Raw genomic sequence first — 16687 nt, 5'->3', positions numbered from 1 at the left:
AAAGCTAGTATGGCCATGACAGCACATTATACTAGTATTGGTCATCCACTGCCAGTCATGTGTCAGAGCCCGGAACAGGGCTCTTCTGGAATACCCTTTTGGGTATTGTTCCGGTCTCTCAGGAGAGTGCTCCGAGCTTGAAGGGGAGAGGAGGACTGGCCTGGGAACTGCAAGGAGAAGTACTTCTCAGAGATCAGTAGTGCTGTTGGATGCAGTACTGGTGCTGGTGCTGAAGTCAGTGCTGGCTCCAGTGCTGAGAGGAGGGGTAAAGGTTGCTCCTCAGAAGGGCTCACTGGTCAGAGCTGGTACTGGTGTAGATCTTGGTGTCAACGGGTACTGGCGTGACAGTCTCTCAAGCTGTCTTCACCGATGCAGATGCTGATGCAGCTGGTGCTGAGGCTGATCATCTTGGTCCACTTTCAGGTTTTTTCTCCCTGCTGGAGCCAGACGTGTGGCGCCTGATAGCCAGGGTCTCCTCAGATCCATCTTGGAAAACGTCTTCTCTCCAGGATCATGTTTACTCCAAGAAGGCGGACTGGCAGGTGCCCTGGAGGTTTTTCGCCTTCCCCTGCAGCGTGGGGCACGGGTCACTTGCTGGTGGTTTCTCTGCAGCTTGAGGTCTTCAAACCATTTTTGAGGATTTCAATAACTCGGTCCTGGAATAGGGGTTGTTATAAAAATGGATGGGTGGGGTTCTGTGGCCTGCCTTGTGCAGGAGGTCAGACTAGATGATCAGATTGGTCCCTTCTGACCTATGAGTCTATGAGTCTATGAGTCTATAAGTGTAGTTTGAGACTCCCATCACAAGAATTTTGGGTGCGAAACAAGGAGGAGCGGCAGAGGGAACATTTGTCAGGGATGTGTTCTACCCTGAGGCATCTGCTGTGTCTACTGACTAAGGGCATCAGACCATTGCAGCAAAGACAAGGTTTAGCATCCGTCACTGCTAACGGCTGGCATGAAGTGCTTTCACTCTGCTGTATAAGGGATGTACAGCGGAGGATGGGAGGTTCTCTGCTTGTCCTTTTCCTTTCTTTTGAACATACAACTAACAAATTCTTAATCAAAAACAGAAAAAAGGGTGGAGAGAGATTTCTTCACGAGTTAGAAACCACAGAAACAGGTTGGACACTGCCCAGGTCTTTGCTGCTTTTACTGCCCAGGTTCTGTCCTGCAGCCACAAGGGTAAAGGGGAACTGAGGGAGGGCTGTGGCTGTTCCACCTTTTATGCCCTCATATGGGAGCATGAGGAGGCACAGAGCGCATGTGCAGCCCAAGGAACACTGACGCAAAGACTCTAAACTTGTGTGTCTGAGGCGCATGTGTGGATCCACAGACATCCTCGAATAGAGGTGTGCAGCTGCTAAAGTGATGGGGTAACGTAAGCACGTAGCTAACAGAGAAGATAGCTAGTTGCCATGGGTCACACCTGTGTGGCCTCACCGTCCCCAGTGCTTGGCCTCTGAGTATCACTTTGACCCCCACTGTCACGAGGGGCTCTGTAGAGTCAGAATCCAGGCAGCATCTGGCATTTTGTTATTATTTTAAAGTGGCAGCTGCACAACGTTTTGCCTCTCATTTTCAGTATTCCCTGAGCTGCTGGTAAATGTAGGCACACTTTGCCATGACACATTAACGTCCCTTCAGCATGGGTTTCCCAGTGTCGCCTGCTCCACTCTTTAAAGGGTAATCAAGGTCAGGCCAGGTTTTCAACCTGGCAGAGCCCCAGGTGCCATGGGCTGCAGGGTAGAATCCAGTGAAGCCTGTCCTAAGAAAAACTTATCCCAGAACAAAATCTCAGATGCAGATGCTAATTTCGTCTTTCTACAACAGGACCAACCCAAAGCCCAGGTTGGGATCCAGACTTTCTCAAAGTTCGGGCCATTCCAGAGAAAGGTTCCAGCTGAGAGCTTGGATCTGACTCCCAAGCTGGAGTTTTGGCGCGGGGCCATTTCCATTCTTACTAATGTAGGAGACTAGGGCACAATCCTTACCATCAAAACCAAGATCCATCTGCTGCAGCTTCCAGTGTGCAAGAAAGCTACAGCCCCCTCTGGATCCCTGTTCTGTCAGAATCTCCTCCTGAAGGGAACTCCTGCCCTCCCGCCTGCACACCACACCCACTGGGCTTTGTGGAAGTGGTGCCAGGGCTGCACATGGCTCTAAATCAGCAGGCACCAGACTGAAGTCTCTATGCAGCCACAAAAAAGGCACAGCCTGGGCAACAGGAGGGCAAGCACCCCCCATACAACCCCAAAGCAGCATACCTGAGCCTGAACTAGTGTGATCCCCTCTGAGGTGAGGCTGCAGATCAGTCTCCAGGACTTCGCTGCCAGCAATGCAGGAAACTGTGCTGGTGGCTTTGTGATGCGGATATTTGTCCACACACAACTGCCGAGTCTCCCAGCTCGCTACACTCCAGCCCCACTGAACGCCCGCAGGTGCGAAGAAGGAAAGGTGCACCAGAACCCATGACCTGAGGTGAAGGCCCACCTCTCATCCTCAGTCTCTCTCCATCTCCCCAAACATGGCATTTCTCCATCTCTTCCTCGCTAGAGCTCCATCTACCCTGATGGACTGATTCCCAGTGGTGTAAGCCCCTGCTCCTAGGGCTGAATTTGGCACCCTTTCTCCACATCTATCTAGTAGCCCTTCCTCTGTCGCTTCTCATGTGTTTGCCTCTCTCTGTCGGGCCTGGGTGGCAGAACACCAACATGTGCCATGGGTAAGGGGCATGGATCTGGGATGGAGAGATTCAGCTCAGGAAATCACATGGACACAGACAGAACAGGTGACATCAGTCAGAGCCTTTGTTGCCAGGGGCTCCCTGTCCCCATAGAATCATAGAATACCAGGGTTGGAAGGGACCTCAGGAGGTCATCCAGTCCAACCCCCTATTCAAAGCAGGACCAACCCCAACTAAATCAAACCCATGGGCTCTTGCAGCTCTGCAAGTCTCTGGCAAGCTTGCTCCAGGCACAGGGCTGAGCTCTATGAGAGCACAGGAAGTTGGCTAACCCAGGTCCCAGAGGGAGGGAAGAGCAGTGCCAGGACGGAAGTCACAGGCCTGACCTGCAGACAGCAGGGCTATTCCTCATCAGACTTGTCCTTTGAATCCATCTGCTTTGCACAGGGTCAGACCTCAAACCAATGAGTAAGTGAAAAGACTGAACTATGTGCAAGCAAAAGTCCTGCAGACTTCAAACTGCAGCAACCAGGCTTCTCTCTGTAGGCAGCCTCCCTGATTTCAAAGCCTTTGTCAGAGCTCGCAGCGCCCTGCCTGCCTGTGAGGTGCACAGGACTGGTACAATGAGCGTCTGGAACTCAGGGCCTCCCCTCTTAGGCTGTAGCTGAACTCAAATTCCGCCCCCCAAGACTTCCCCACTGTCGCTACCCCGATGCAGCTCCTCCTCTTGCATTCAGCCCCCTGCTGTGGCTTGCAGGTCGCCGCTGAACTATCCTGGGGGGTCAGCAGCAGGAGGGAGAGAAGAGCCACCCTGGCAATCCAGGCCCCGGGCCCCATTCCCCAGCCCTGTACTGATGGAAAGCAACTGCCCAGAGCAGCCGCTTGGCAGGCAGGGTCTATAAATAGCCACACCGTCTGCAGCTGGGAGAGGACCTGTTGCTAGGGAGACACAGCTGACACGGCCAGTGAGAGAATGAGAGGACAGGATGAACGAGGGAGGCAGGAAGAGCATGCTAGAGGAAAAGCTCTTGCAATCAGCCCAACGCAGAGATGGGCAGAGGTAGGAAGGGTGTTTGGGGTGGGCTGGATACATCTGCTGCTTGCTTCCCTAGCCCAGAAGCAGCATCTGGCTATGGCACACAGCTGGTTAACACTTCTAAAGGGCAAACAGACCCCAACCTCTTCCCTCAGCAGCTCCTGCCCCCGTCCCTGTGCAGGGAGCTGGGGGATTCTCCAATTGTGAAACAGGCCAAGACACCCTGAATCGCACGACAGAGCCTGAGGCCTCAGTTCCCAAAGACAAGTCATGGGGAAGAGACGGTCCCTTCCTCTGCCATCTCCGCCAGGCTGCGGGGGCCAGCACGCCCTTGTCCTCTCCCAATCACGCAGTAAGGACTGCGACCCGACCTCTCAAACCAGATCTGTGGGGCTGAGATGCCCCTTCCTCCCCTCAGACCCCCACTGCTCCCTGCTCGCCACCTCAGACAACCCTGCTTCCCACCCACCCCTAAAAGGACCCCTGCTCCCCCCTCAGATGCCCCTGCTTCCCACCCATCTCTAAGATGCCCCCTGCTCACCCCTCAGATGCCCTCTCATCCCCTCAGACATCTCAGACCTGAACCCTGCCCATCCCTCAGACATGCATTCCAATGGCCGAGCTGCACCCCCATCTCCTCAAAACAGGCACCAGGGGAGGGGCAACAGATGCTCCCTCCATCTCCTCAGATAGGCGACAGCAGGCCAGGTGCCTTCCCATTTCCTCACATATGCTCCAGGAGCCTAGTCAACCCCTTTTCCCCACTGACCGCTCAGACACACACTCCACTGGCTGAGATCTACCCCATCTCCTCAGACAGGAGACGGGAGACCAGATGCCCCCCATCTCCTCAGAAAGGCAACGGGGGCCCAGATGCCCCCCCATCTCCTCAGACAGGCGACGGGCGCCCGGATGCTCCCCATCTCCTCAGAAAGGCGACGGGAGCCTAGATGCCCCCCATCTCCTCAGACTGGCGACGGGAGCCTAGATGCCCCCCATCTCCTCAGACTGGCGACGGGCGCCCGGATGACCCCCCATCTCCTCAGACTGGCGACGGGCGCCCGGATGACCCCCCATCTCCTCAGACTGGCGATGGGAGCCCAGATGCCCCCCATCTCCTCAGACTTGCGACGGGTGCCCGGATGACCCCCCATCTCCTCAGACTGGCAACGGGAGCCCAGATGCCCCCCAATCTCCTCAGACTGGCAACGGGAGCCCAGATGCCCCTGCATCTCCTCAGGCCATTGATGGAAGCCCGGATGCCACCCATCTCCTCAGAAAGGCGACGGGGGCCTGGATGTCCCCCCATCTCCTCAGAAAGGTGACGGGAGCCCGGATGCCCCCCATCTCCTCAGACTGGCAACGGGAGTCCCGATGCCCCCCCCATCTCCTCAGACAGGCGACGGGAGCCCGGATGCCCCCCATCTCCTCAGACAGACGATGGGGGCCTGGATGCCCCCCATCTCCTCAGACAGGTGACGGGAGCCCGGATGCCCCCCATCTCGCCAGACAGATTACGGGGGCCCAGATGCCCCCCATCTCCTCAGAATGGCGACGGGAGCCCGAATGCCCCCCCCATCTCCTCAGACAGGCGACAGGAGCCTGGATGCCCCCCATCTCCTCAGACTGGCAACAGAAGTCCCGATGCCCCCCCATCTCCCCAGACAGATGACGGTGGGCCGGATGCCCCCCATCTCCTCAGACAGGCGACGGGAGCCCAGATGCCCCCCCATCTCCTCAGACAGGCGACGGGAGCCCGGATGCCCCCCCATCTCCTCAGACTGGTGACGGAAGCCCGGATGCCCTCCATCTCCTCAGACAGGTGACGGGAGCCCGGATGCCCCCCCATCTCCTCAGACTGGTGACGGAAGCCCCCATCTCCTCAGATTGGCGACAGGAGCCCGGATGCCCCCCCAGCTCCTCAGACAGGTGACAGGAGTCCCAATGCCCCCCCATCTCCTCAGACAGGCAACGGGAGCCCGGATGCCCCCCATCTCTCCAGACAGACGACGGGGGCCCAGATGCCCCCCATCTCCTCAGACTGACGACGGAAGCCTGGATGCCCCCCCATCTCCTCAGACTGGCGACAGGAGCCCCAATGCCCCCCCCATCTCCTCAGAAAGGCCACGGGAGCCCGGATGCCCCTCATTTCCTCAGACAGGCGATGGGGGCCTGGACAACCCCCCCCATCTCCTCAGACTGGCGACGAGGGCCCGGATGCCATTTCATTTCCCCTTCCCTTTCCCTCAGTCCCCTGGGCACTTGTCATCTTCATTTCCATCTCTGCATCATTCACCTCTTCTCCAGGCCCCAAGCTCACCCCATTCCAGCCAAGCGTGACGATCACCATCTGCTCACAGTGAGCCTTTTCTCACAAAGCAGTCGACCGGCCCGGCATCTCAAAGCCCCTCCACTGCCTCCCCATCCACTTCCAAATTACACTCCTCACTCACAAAACCCCTCTGTCCATTCCCACCTCACCACTGGGCAAGGGCCTTCTCCCTGCTGGTCTTGATGTCCCTGTGGCTCTCTGCCTCATCATCTCTCCGGACCCCCCCAATCTGGCCAAAGCATGGTGGCCATTTCCCTCTCCAGCTAACATGGCTTTGGCATCACTTGCTGAGGCACTGTTCAGATGCTTTACAAAGGACAGTGGGTCTGGATCACAGTCCCTATGAAATGGCCCTGCCTGTCCACCATACTCTATGTCCCGCATCCCTCCATTGTCCCTCCTGGGTCTTTCTAATGGCATACAGACTCTTAAAGCTCTTTCCTTCCTTCCATGACTACATCTCTGATTGGCCACCTGGCTCCGTCTGGAAGTTATCAGTGGTACTTACTACACCTGCGGTGCTTTCACCATCTCTTTATCTGCCACTTTTCACCCCAGGGCCCTCTCTCAGTCGCCCCCATCTCTGACCTTCCCTGTCTCAGCAAAGTGCCTGAGAGAGTCACGACCCCTCATCTCCCCAGCCCCTCTCACACAGTGTCCTGGATCCAGGTCAGCCTGGGCTTCCCTCCTGCAGCATGGAAGCTCTCTCCTCCACGGAGTTAACCGTCTCCTCTCCTGAGCTGACAAAGGCTCCTTCTTGGTGACCCCACAGCAGCCACTGTTCTCTGGCCCACTTCACAGCTAAGCTGGGATCTCCATTCCCCTCTTGAAATTGCTCTTGAGCTACCAGCTAGTTCTCTATCCCTGTAGGGGCTCCTGCTCTTCCCCAAGAAGTCCATTCTCGGCCCTTGCCTCTTTACCGTCTTCTCCCTCTAATCACTAGCTGCTATTTTTGTTCAAATGATATGTGACTGTACAGAACATTTAACACTTTGAATGAACCTTCCATGCCTGACTGATCAAATAAACAGCTCTGCTTCCCTCAGGGCCAAAGAGAAGCGCTTCCCTTTGTAATGGGGGCTGCTTCAAGCACAGCAAAACAGATTTGGAAATGGACAACCGTAAAGGGACAATACAGCCCTAGTAACCCACACTATGTCTACTGTAGGGTCCCTGCTCAGGATCAGGTCTCCACTGTACAGTGGGAGGCTCAGGCCCTGCCCCATAGAGTGTTCAGTCTAAGAATACAAAGTAAGAGAGGCTTTCAGTCAAAATTAAATGCAAAAACCTTTGTTAACGCTGGGTTAAGGTTCAGCAAAACTCAAACTTCTGAAAACCATGAAATACCGACTTGTGGTGCATGGCCACTCAACCTTCACTCTGCCCCCTGGAGCTGGCAGCAGCCATGGGCAATTCTCTGCATGCACTGCAGCCTCATTCGCTGCAGTGGTGGAGCAATATGGTGTAGTGGCTTGGCAGAGCTGTGACTGTGACAGGAGGATCTGGGACTGAGCCCTGCTACCACAGACAAGAGATGCATGTGTACCTTGAGGCTCCCATCTGCACCACTTCAACACAGAATTGTGCAGGCTGTCAGTAGTGGGGCACTGGGGTTTTCTTGTCATAGGTACTGTCAGGAGCGAGGTGGGACATGAGTGTCTGTGGCTTTAATGTTGGGGAGGGAAAAGTAAAGGGTTAGGTGGTAGCCTGGGTGCAAGTGGGAAGGGATTGTAAAAGGGTAATGAAGTGGTTGTTAAATGTTACAAGTGTGGTACTCTGTAGGGGGGATAGGCTCAGTGTATGAGCACAGGGCTTGTGCAGACAGTGCCTGTCCATCACAGGACAAGGCAGAGTTGGACTGTGTGTTATGGGTGTATCGGGGCATGGCTCAAAGAGGCCATAGTTAAGGCTGCCTGGGTGTTTACCTTAACTCAGTATTTCCTGGGTTTTAGAGGTGGAGTTTTGCCAATTCAGCATTCTGGAAGGGTGTGATCCAGCACCAGCAACATGAACTCTGCGTTAACTAAGTTTTTGCCATTTAACTTCCTAGTTTTTTAAACAGAAAGAGAAATGTTTGTTGGTAAGAGTTACTGGTCATTTAGACAGCTGTAGTTCTCACTTGCATTTGCAGCTCATATGCTCAAAGAGCTCATTTTACAATGGGAAACTGAGGCACAGAGAGGTGAAGTGACATGCACAAGGTCACCCAGCAGGCCAGTGGCAGAGCTAGGAATAGTCCTAGTCCAGTGATCTGTCTATTAGGACACAGGGTTCTCTGTGACTCCTTAGGGCTCCTCCTCTCTCCTGGCATAGTGGAAAGAGGATCATAGTCATGCTCTGAAATGTTTGCAACCCCTCCCATCTTCTCCCCTCCCACCCCTTCTCCCTTAACAGAGCCCTGCAACTCTTCTTCCTTCCCCTACCGCCCATTCCCATTTATCCCCCTCCCTAGAACACCCCCATCCCTCACTGCAGACCTCTATTACCACCTTCTCTTGCACCTCTAATCACTGCTCCCCCTCCTAGTGAGCATCGCATGTGTAATTCATTTTCTTCTCAAAAATACATTCAGCACATCTGAGTATTCTGCTGTACTCAGATTATATTTCTTAAAAAAACCCAAATCAGATCCCCACCACCTTGACAGGCAGATTTCCTCCAAATGTTCACAATTCTTTCAGATTTCTGCCCAGGTGGGTTCCAGACGTCACAATTAGAGGCTCAGAGCAGTGGTAAGTGGCCCATTTATCTCAATGCGATGTTCTCAGATGAAAGGGAACACCCCATGGAGATGAATACACTCTGAAACAGCAGCCCTGAGACACAGGAACTGCTCCATTCCTGGCATTGGGTGTTCCCATCTCTGCACTATAGTTCTAGAGAGTTTGATTGGAGCCTAGCACACCTGTCCTCAGCTCCTCTCCCCAGCCAGCCTCAACAGTGTGTCAGTGTGTGCTTTCTTGGTGCCCTCTGAGCCTCATGCCAGAGGGACAGGGCTTCCCCAGATCCTCTAGCTCACATGAGGGGGTCGGAAGCAGGGTTCAGATACCCACACAGGAGCAGTGACCCCCAGATCACATGACTGAATTTAGGAGGGGGGTGCAGACACTCCCAGAATGGTAAGACCCTTCCAAAACCTGGGTCACATGAGGGGGCAAGGAAATAGGGGGTCACACCCACATAGATGAGCTGTCCCCCCAGATCCTGACACACATGGAGGGAAGGGAGTGGAGCTCAGACACTACTGGAGAAAGCAGGGACCCTCAGATCCCAATTCACATGGGGGGGCGGGGCAGGGAAAGGGACTCAGACCTCCCTATAGGCAAGCCCCTCCAGCTCCTGTCTCATTTGAGGGGGTCAGCGAAGGAGAAGTCACACCCACATAGATGGGCTGGAAGCCCCCAGATCCTGGCGCACACATAGGAGAGGAATGTGGGGCTGCCAGGTGCCTCTGCCCCTACTCTCCCCCAGTCTCCCTGTTACTCAACCCCCACATCTCGTTTCCCATTGTCCCACCCCTTCCTCCTCTCCTCTCCCACTCCCCATCCCTTGATCCTCCAACCCTGCTCTTCCTATTCTTCCACTCCAAAGAACTCTCCCCTCCCAGGGAGCCTCAGCGTGTGTAGTTTACTTTCTTTCTAGTTTCAGCACCTTCTGAATACTCGGCTGTTTCCCCAACCTAACGATTGCCTGGGACAGAGGCTGACTGGAGCAACATGCTTGCTTTTTTAACTGCCTGTTCCTCCCCTGGGTTGGATCTGAATTCGCAGTACCTGGCTTGGTGCTCAGAGGCACTGAGCAGAACACATCCTCAGAACCACTCAGGCCCTGTGGCACACAGTGACTTTTCCAGATGCTAGCCTCTCTCCAGACATGTGCGGCGGAATTAATTAAGGGGGTCGATAAGCACGTGATACTTGTGACGTGTCTAACTGATGAAGCAATGCTTTTTCAAATCATGTTTTCATTTGATTCCCCCCAGGGCTGGTGGGTGCCAAGCCCTCTGTTGGGGTTACCCTCGAAAGCTGGACATGCTGGAGTGAGGATCTGAGCTCTACCTGTGAGCAAAAAAAGGTCACCAGACTGCCACCATAAGACAAGCTGTTTTCTCCCCAGGGAGTTCTATCCAGGGAATCACTAGTCAAATGGCCCCAAATCTGGATTTACAGAACCCTGCACTCCAGGAGACACAACATGGCAAATCCAAGTAGCCATGTTGATTTTAGAGCACTTAGCACAGTCGAACTTCAAACAAGGAAGCTGGTCTGGACGGTAGTTGTAGAGCTGTCACTGCTATATTACAGCCAACTAAGCTTAACAGACAAGAGGTCAGAACCTACGGCTCAGGGCCTAGGCTCTAGAGAAGGACAATACATCTAGACAGAGACGGTTTTAAAATGGTGCTGCATGCTGTGTCCTAGTCCTGTCTGGCTTTGGCCTGTAAACTCTCTGAGGCAGGAACTGGCTGTACATTCGATATGTGTCAGGTACTAGATGTGTCTGTCAGCGGGGCACGCCCTGCCAAGCTTGGGGACTCATCCCCTATCAAACTTCTGTTTGCCTTTACACTGGGCCCTCCTCTGCCCCCCGAATCCTCTTTTTCCTCCCACATTTCCTACGCCTGGAAACCTGCCTATTGCCGTCCCCTCTTCTCTGCCAGAATCAGCCCCGGCTTCACCTCCTCCTGTGTTGAAATCTCCATTCCCTCTCACTTTGACTACTGCAGCTCCCTGGGCTAACCTCTTCCCATCATGCTGTGCTGCCATCACTTTGATTTCATCTCCACTGTAAACTCCTCAGGGCAGGAACTGAGTCACTTCCTTTACCTGCAAAGTGCAATGCACACCCAGGGTGCTAGCCAGCTCCTAAGTCCTAGCTCTCCCCGGACCACACACACATGCCCCCAAAACTCGGACACCTCTGCTGGCTGCCCAGGCACTCCACACCACGGGCTTTCCCCAGCCTGTTTCACAGACCTCTCACAGACCACCCATCCTGCACCAGCCTCCTCTTCGCCCGTTCAACACGACCCCCAGTGCTGGCGCAAAGGCTTCCTCCTCTCCAGCTTCTGCCATTCGGAGAAGATTTCTGCATTTATCTGCTAGAGTCTAATGGACTCTGTCTATTTTCAGATCTCCTCCGAGACCATCTCTTCCTCCCTTTCCTCTGTGCTGTCTGCACTGCAATGTCCACAGCAGCTACACAGAGCGTTCGATCTCTCAGCACCTCGCTATCTCAGCCAGGGCTTAGCTTTTCATTAGCCCTATAAGGCTGGCCAGGGTGTTGTGTGTGTGACAAACACTGCAGAGAAAGGGACAGACTGTATGGGGGCATGGGCTGTCTGAGTGAACATGACGGTGCATGGGTGTGTGACTCTCTGAGGGGTTGTTAGAAGTGTCCAAGTGTGCATGTCTATCTGCCAGTGTGTGTACACCAGTGCGTGGCTGTGCGATGGGGTGAATGGAAGTGTGGGTATGAACGAGTGGGTCTGAGAACATGGGACTGGGAGTCTGAGGTCTGGGCACGCCCTGTAACATGTCCAGCCGCACAAAGCCCAGGGGCTCCGCGCCTCCCACACATCATTTCAATGTCACAGTAAACACTGCCCAGAAGCAAAGCATGTCCGTGCCCCTCGCTCCGCCCCCCAGAAGGAAGTTACACCCATGCCACGAACCTTGTCAAGCTGGGATGCCGATGGATTATCACTCTGTGGGGAGAAAGGTAAAGGAGAGGAGGGTGTTAGCAAACACAACCACATCATTCAGTACATCAGAAGCTGCCAGCCGCCCCATGTGGGAAGCAGATGCTGCAGCAGCAGGGAAATCCCCTTCCCCTTTGCAACATACTGAGGCCTCAGGAAAGGGCCCTGCACCTTGGAGCCCCCTTCTGCTCAGTGAGATGGAAGATGATGGATGCTTGTGCCCATCAGCCAAGGGCAGCTGCACCACCAGAACCTGAGCAGGTACAGATGAGGAGGGGGGTTATTTTGGGGTGGGGAATTATCCACTTGTTTTTTGTGAGAAGCCGGTGTCCCTCACTCCCTGGCTTCTAGTCTGTTCTCTGCTGCTTGCCCAATAGCCATAATCCCCCAGATTGTGGCCCAGAGGTCTGTCACTCCTTCACCATAGCTGGAAAGGGGACAAGGACGTGGCAGAGGTGGGCCTCGGGCAGGCTCCCTCACTGTGACTGAATGCTGTCTCCACGGCGTCTGTGCCAGCCATCCAGTGTGGAGACAGGTGTCTGCAATCCCTGCCACAGAAGGATTTCCTGCTGATGCCTCCCACGCTGTGCAGCGCTCAGACTCTGTTGCCCCCACCCCAGCTCATACCAGCCCTGACAACCATCCTGCAAAGAACTCAGACAAGGAGCTGCTTTGCATTCCCCAGGCATGTTTGTTCAGGGCAGGGGCCTGGCTCTCCTGGAGAACTCTGTGCACTCTGCAGTCAGTCCTAACGTTCCCCTTCTTCTACGGCTCACACCAGGATCTATGCAACTACCGTGCAGCTCTCATGCCTTGCAGTGCGCCAGTCCCGTAGCACTGGCTGCTACAGGATGAGGCCGAGGCCAAGAACACACAGAGGTGGACATTCCACATTACAACCAGCTGACACATGGAGGGTCCTTCCCTCTGGGGGAGACCCATCACCTACTGTCTCCCTTCGAGGCCTCGGGATAGAACTGAAGGCTGTAGGTCAAAGGGGGACCAAAGGGCAGTCCAAGAAAATCCACAGCGTACTACACACCAGCTCTCAGCCCATGGACTACAGGCCACAGCATCCAGTGCTCCAAACAGCCTGAGGAATGAATTCCCATCCCAGCACGAAATGGGACCAAGCCTGTTGGGTCAGAACAGAGCAGTGCATGCTGGGATGAGCAGTCTTTGCTCCTAGACAGCAAAGATGCAGCTGGTTCCTCCATGCAGGACAGAGGCAGGCCCTGGCCTTGTGGCAAAGCCCCCTGCAGCCTGGATTTATTTACTCTGGTTTGTTTTTAGTTTAATCACATTATGTTTGTCTTGGTTCTCCTGGCAACCAAGAGAAAAGGAATGATCCCATTGGGAAGCAGAGAAAAGGCAAGGGCATGGGGATCAAATGTGTAATAACGAGCTCTTCAATCCAACAGAGATCCGCCTAATAAGATGCAGGGTGGGGAGGTGGAAGTTAGACACATTCAGACTGGAAAGAAGGTGCCAGTGTTTAAGAGTGAGGAGAATTAACCATGGGAACAACTTACCCTTCTCCAGCCCTGACAATGTGAAAGCAAGACTGGATGGTTCTAGGAGATCTGCTCTAGTTCAAACCGGAATGACAGGATGATCACAGCGGTTCTTTCTGCCCTGTGGAATCTAGGACTAGCCCTGCAGTCCGGACACCCTCCAGGCAGCTTCCTGCATGCTCTCCTCGGGTGCAGGAGTCCCCAGGACACAGCCAGAGTGAGAGGCCAAAGGACCTTACTGGGACTCTCCAGCACTTTAATTAGCCCCGAGAGGCGGGCAGGCAGGAAACCTGGCTTATATTGGCAGCTGTGGGGCCCTAGGCCAGTCTGTTCCCCTCGTGCGTCTTTCCCCTCTCCCCTTCGCCTACACTGACTATCAGCTCCTAGGGCACGGCCTGTCTCACTCTATGTCCACACAGTGCCTAGCCCAACCACAGGGCCTCTGCCTGCTAACACAAGGCAAGAAGTGGAGTCCTGGCTGCATTCTGGCCGGCTCAGGTGCACTGCTGCTTGCCCAGATCCAAGACAGCGGGACAGTGACTCAATGGAAGGCTTTCCTTCTCCAGGCTTCTTACTCAGTTCCTCCCCACTGTTTGTCAGCAGCCCTCGGGATTCCCAGTGCATGGGGAGTGGGGTACGGGAGGGAAGGGACCCAATGGGGAAGGGTTCAGTGGCAGATGCCAGGAACCAGAGATGCACGGATTCATTGTGTGACATCATCACATGGTGAACCTGGAGGAGCTGTCCTCTGGGGTCTGGTTAGGGACAAGAAAACAGCCTGAGAGTGAGAGGAACAGACACAAACAGGAAAAGAACCTGATGCAGAAAGGAAAGCCACCCAAAACCACACGAGACCCCGGGCCACCAGCACACAGACAGAAAAGACGACTCCACTGTCCCCTGGTGCCCCCTGTCCAAGCTCAGATCTCCTCGGCCATCGGCTGCTGGCAATGGCAGCTGCCAGCACCGATCCCTGCCAGAGGGCAAGGGCAGAAGAGCAGCACACAAAGGAGGGTCTCAGGGAAGCCATCCCCTTGCAGCCACGTGACCTGCACTTGAAAGCAGAGATGGTTAGCAGAACCCAGCAGCCGGGCGTTCCTGAGAGTCCAGCACAGCCCGGGGAGCGCCACCAGAGGGGACGAGAAAAATGCTACTTAACAAGACAGCGGCATCCGAGGCCCCACATTCCGGTTTTGGAAAATAACATCCAGTCTCATGAACACACATGGTGCTGGCCCGTGGGGCCCTAAGCAAGGATATTTTGGGGCTCCCTCTTACCCCTCATCCACCCCCGAAAGTACTGCTTACATTATTCCACAAACCAAAACAACAGCAACCCAATCCGCACTTGTTCAGTAAGTACAGCCACACTAAGCGAGGATCCATGAGCTGCTTGGGGCCCCGAGCCACTGCTTCGTCCACTTCTGCCTCGCAGAGCCACAGCTCAGCAACACGATTCCTTCTGTCAAAACAGCTGGTGTTCGGTTTTGAGCATTCCCAGGCAGCCTCCACAGCCCAAACACAACAAGGCTAGGCTGGGCTGGGGGGCAGGACAATATGTACCTGAAGCTGACTAGAAACAGGAAATTACACTGACTGCTCTAGTCTCACTGACCACAGTGAGTGAAAACAGCCTCAGTGGGAAAAGGTTACAGTCATTTAGCTGAAATCTTGGTTTCCATAATTTGTGTGGTCACTGGCATAGAGACAACAGCCCAGGCTCTGCTCTCATCTCCCCGCTGTAAATTGGGAGTAAGCTCCCTCGAGCCAGCCCTGCACCTCAGCAAGGACAGCAGGGAACATGGTCCAGTGTTTAATAAACAGAACAAAAAAATGAAAACAGAAATGCTAACCTGTCAGTTACCTTCATGCACCACTGCCTGCGCTGGCTCACCCTGGAGATCCCAACCATATTCTCGACCTTCGCTCCTACCCCTGTCCTGGGCAGACTTACTTGAAGGCCTAACAGAAATATTTCCATGGAGATACAGTTCCTGCGCGGGGACCATTTCAAAGAATGCTGTCTAGTGTTCGGCTCTGCTGCCCCCAGAGTTCCCAGAAGCCCCTGCTGCTCACGATGGCAAGGCCAGAGGAGGGGGGCGGGGGGCTTTGGAGAGAGAGAATGAGACTAGAAAGGAGGCAGATCCTTCCTGCTATAACCCACATCCTGGCCTGACCTCCTGAGTGTGCACCACACCTCCCTAAGCTTTGCTCTCAGCTATAGACTCCTCTTGACAGGGCTGCAAAGCACGTGAGTGTTCACAGGGCTATCCGGAGACAATTAATGGTGCTGTCAGGAGCTGGCGAGCCTGTCTGTGAACGGCCCAACTGTGCGCTAAAAGCCCTGAGCTGCTCACCACAAACAGAGTCTCCTTGAGTTCAAGCGGGAGGGCCTGTGCTTTTGGCGCACAGAGGTCTGCGTTTCTGCTGTCCCCAGGAGCTACAGTGATCGATGGACAGTCACCGATTTCTTACTAGAACCATTTGCTGCCCCTCCATCTAAAGGGACTGGTTCAAACACAAAGGCCTCATCCAACCATTTCCTCGCCTATTCCGTTGAACAAGAGAGCAGCACAGCTCGACTGGAAGGCTCTCCCTGCTATGGAAGGCCGGGTGCTCCTCTGAAACCTGCGTCTGTGATGGGGAGAGGTGTCAGCTTCAGCCGAGTTGCCACCAACATGAGAAAGCTGTCATAAGAGTGGGGGATCAAACAGCCTGGGGGGAGAAATCTGAGGCCGGGCTGAATCCCACAGGGATTTGGCGATACTCAGACTACTCGGTGCCGCTCCCCTGCCCATCCCTGCCCCACGGAGACGAAGCGCACTGTGTCACTGCTACCTATGGCTGGCAGAACATACCCCTCGCAGGGTGAACTGGCCTGCGCCCAGGCAAGGCAGAATCCGTGTCCTTACCTCCCTTTTCCATCTGGCCAGCCACTCGTCTCGCTTCCTCTTGCTGATGTAGTACGGGTCTCCCGCCTGGAAGGTGAGCCGCTGCATGGGCCTCTGACGCAGGCTTGACTCCCAGCCCAGCCCGCCACGCAGACGGCCTCGGGATCCCTGCTTGCAGGCAGTGAGAGAGGAGAGACAGGCTGAAAGGGGCTGGCTTCTCTGCTCACAGCTCTGGGGACATGGGGTCTGGGGCTCGCTGGGGAAACAAGGCAGTGAGGGAGGAGTATGATTCCATTGAACAGGGGCCAGAGCAGGGAAGGGACTCAACCACCCTGGGCCATGTAGTCAGTAAGCAGCAGAGCAGGGACTAGATCCCAGGCTCCTGACTCCTAGTGCCAGTGCTCAGGGCAGGGCCATGTCACTGCCAGAGAGCGAGGCACCCAAATCCAGGCCAAGTTTTACCTGTGGCTACACCAACTCAAAAGCATGCTAGCTCTGAGGCTAGAGCAGGGTGCCAGGACCCCTGA

General features: G+C 54.8%; 1 protein-coding gene across 6 annotated transcripts in view; it reads right to left on the bottom strand.

The window, feature by feature from the left end:
* DNMT3A (DNA methyltransferase 3 alpha) overlaps positions 1-16687 on the bottom strand; it is a 284321-nt gene that overhangs the window by 129646 nt on the left and 137988 nt on the right. For 4 of the 6 annotated variants that reach the window (XM_050948759.1, XM_050948761.1, XM_050948765.1 and 1 more), the window contains exons 6-7: positions 16182-16328; positions 11729-11761 (exon numbers count right to left, since the gene is read on the bottom strand). In XM_050948759.1, the coding sequence (XP_050804716.1) occupies positions 11729-11761; positions 16182-16328 (180 nt within the window). The remainder of the gene's footprint in view (positions 1-11728; positions 11762-16181; positions 16329-16687) is intronic. The other 2 variants (XM_050948762.1, XM_050948763.1) reach the window with 1 other exon arrangement.

This window comes from Gopherus flavomarginatus, chromosome 4 (genome assembly GCF_025201925.1).
Source record: "Gopherus flavomarginatus isolate rGopFla2 chromosome 4, rGopFla2.mat.asm, whole genome shotgun sequence".
NCBI lineage: Eukaryota > Metazoa > Chordata > Testudines > Testudinidae > Gopherus > Gopherus flavomarginatus.
This window is presented reverse-complemented; position numbering and strand designations above follow the sequence as displayed.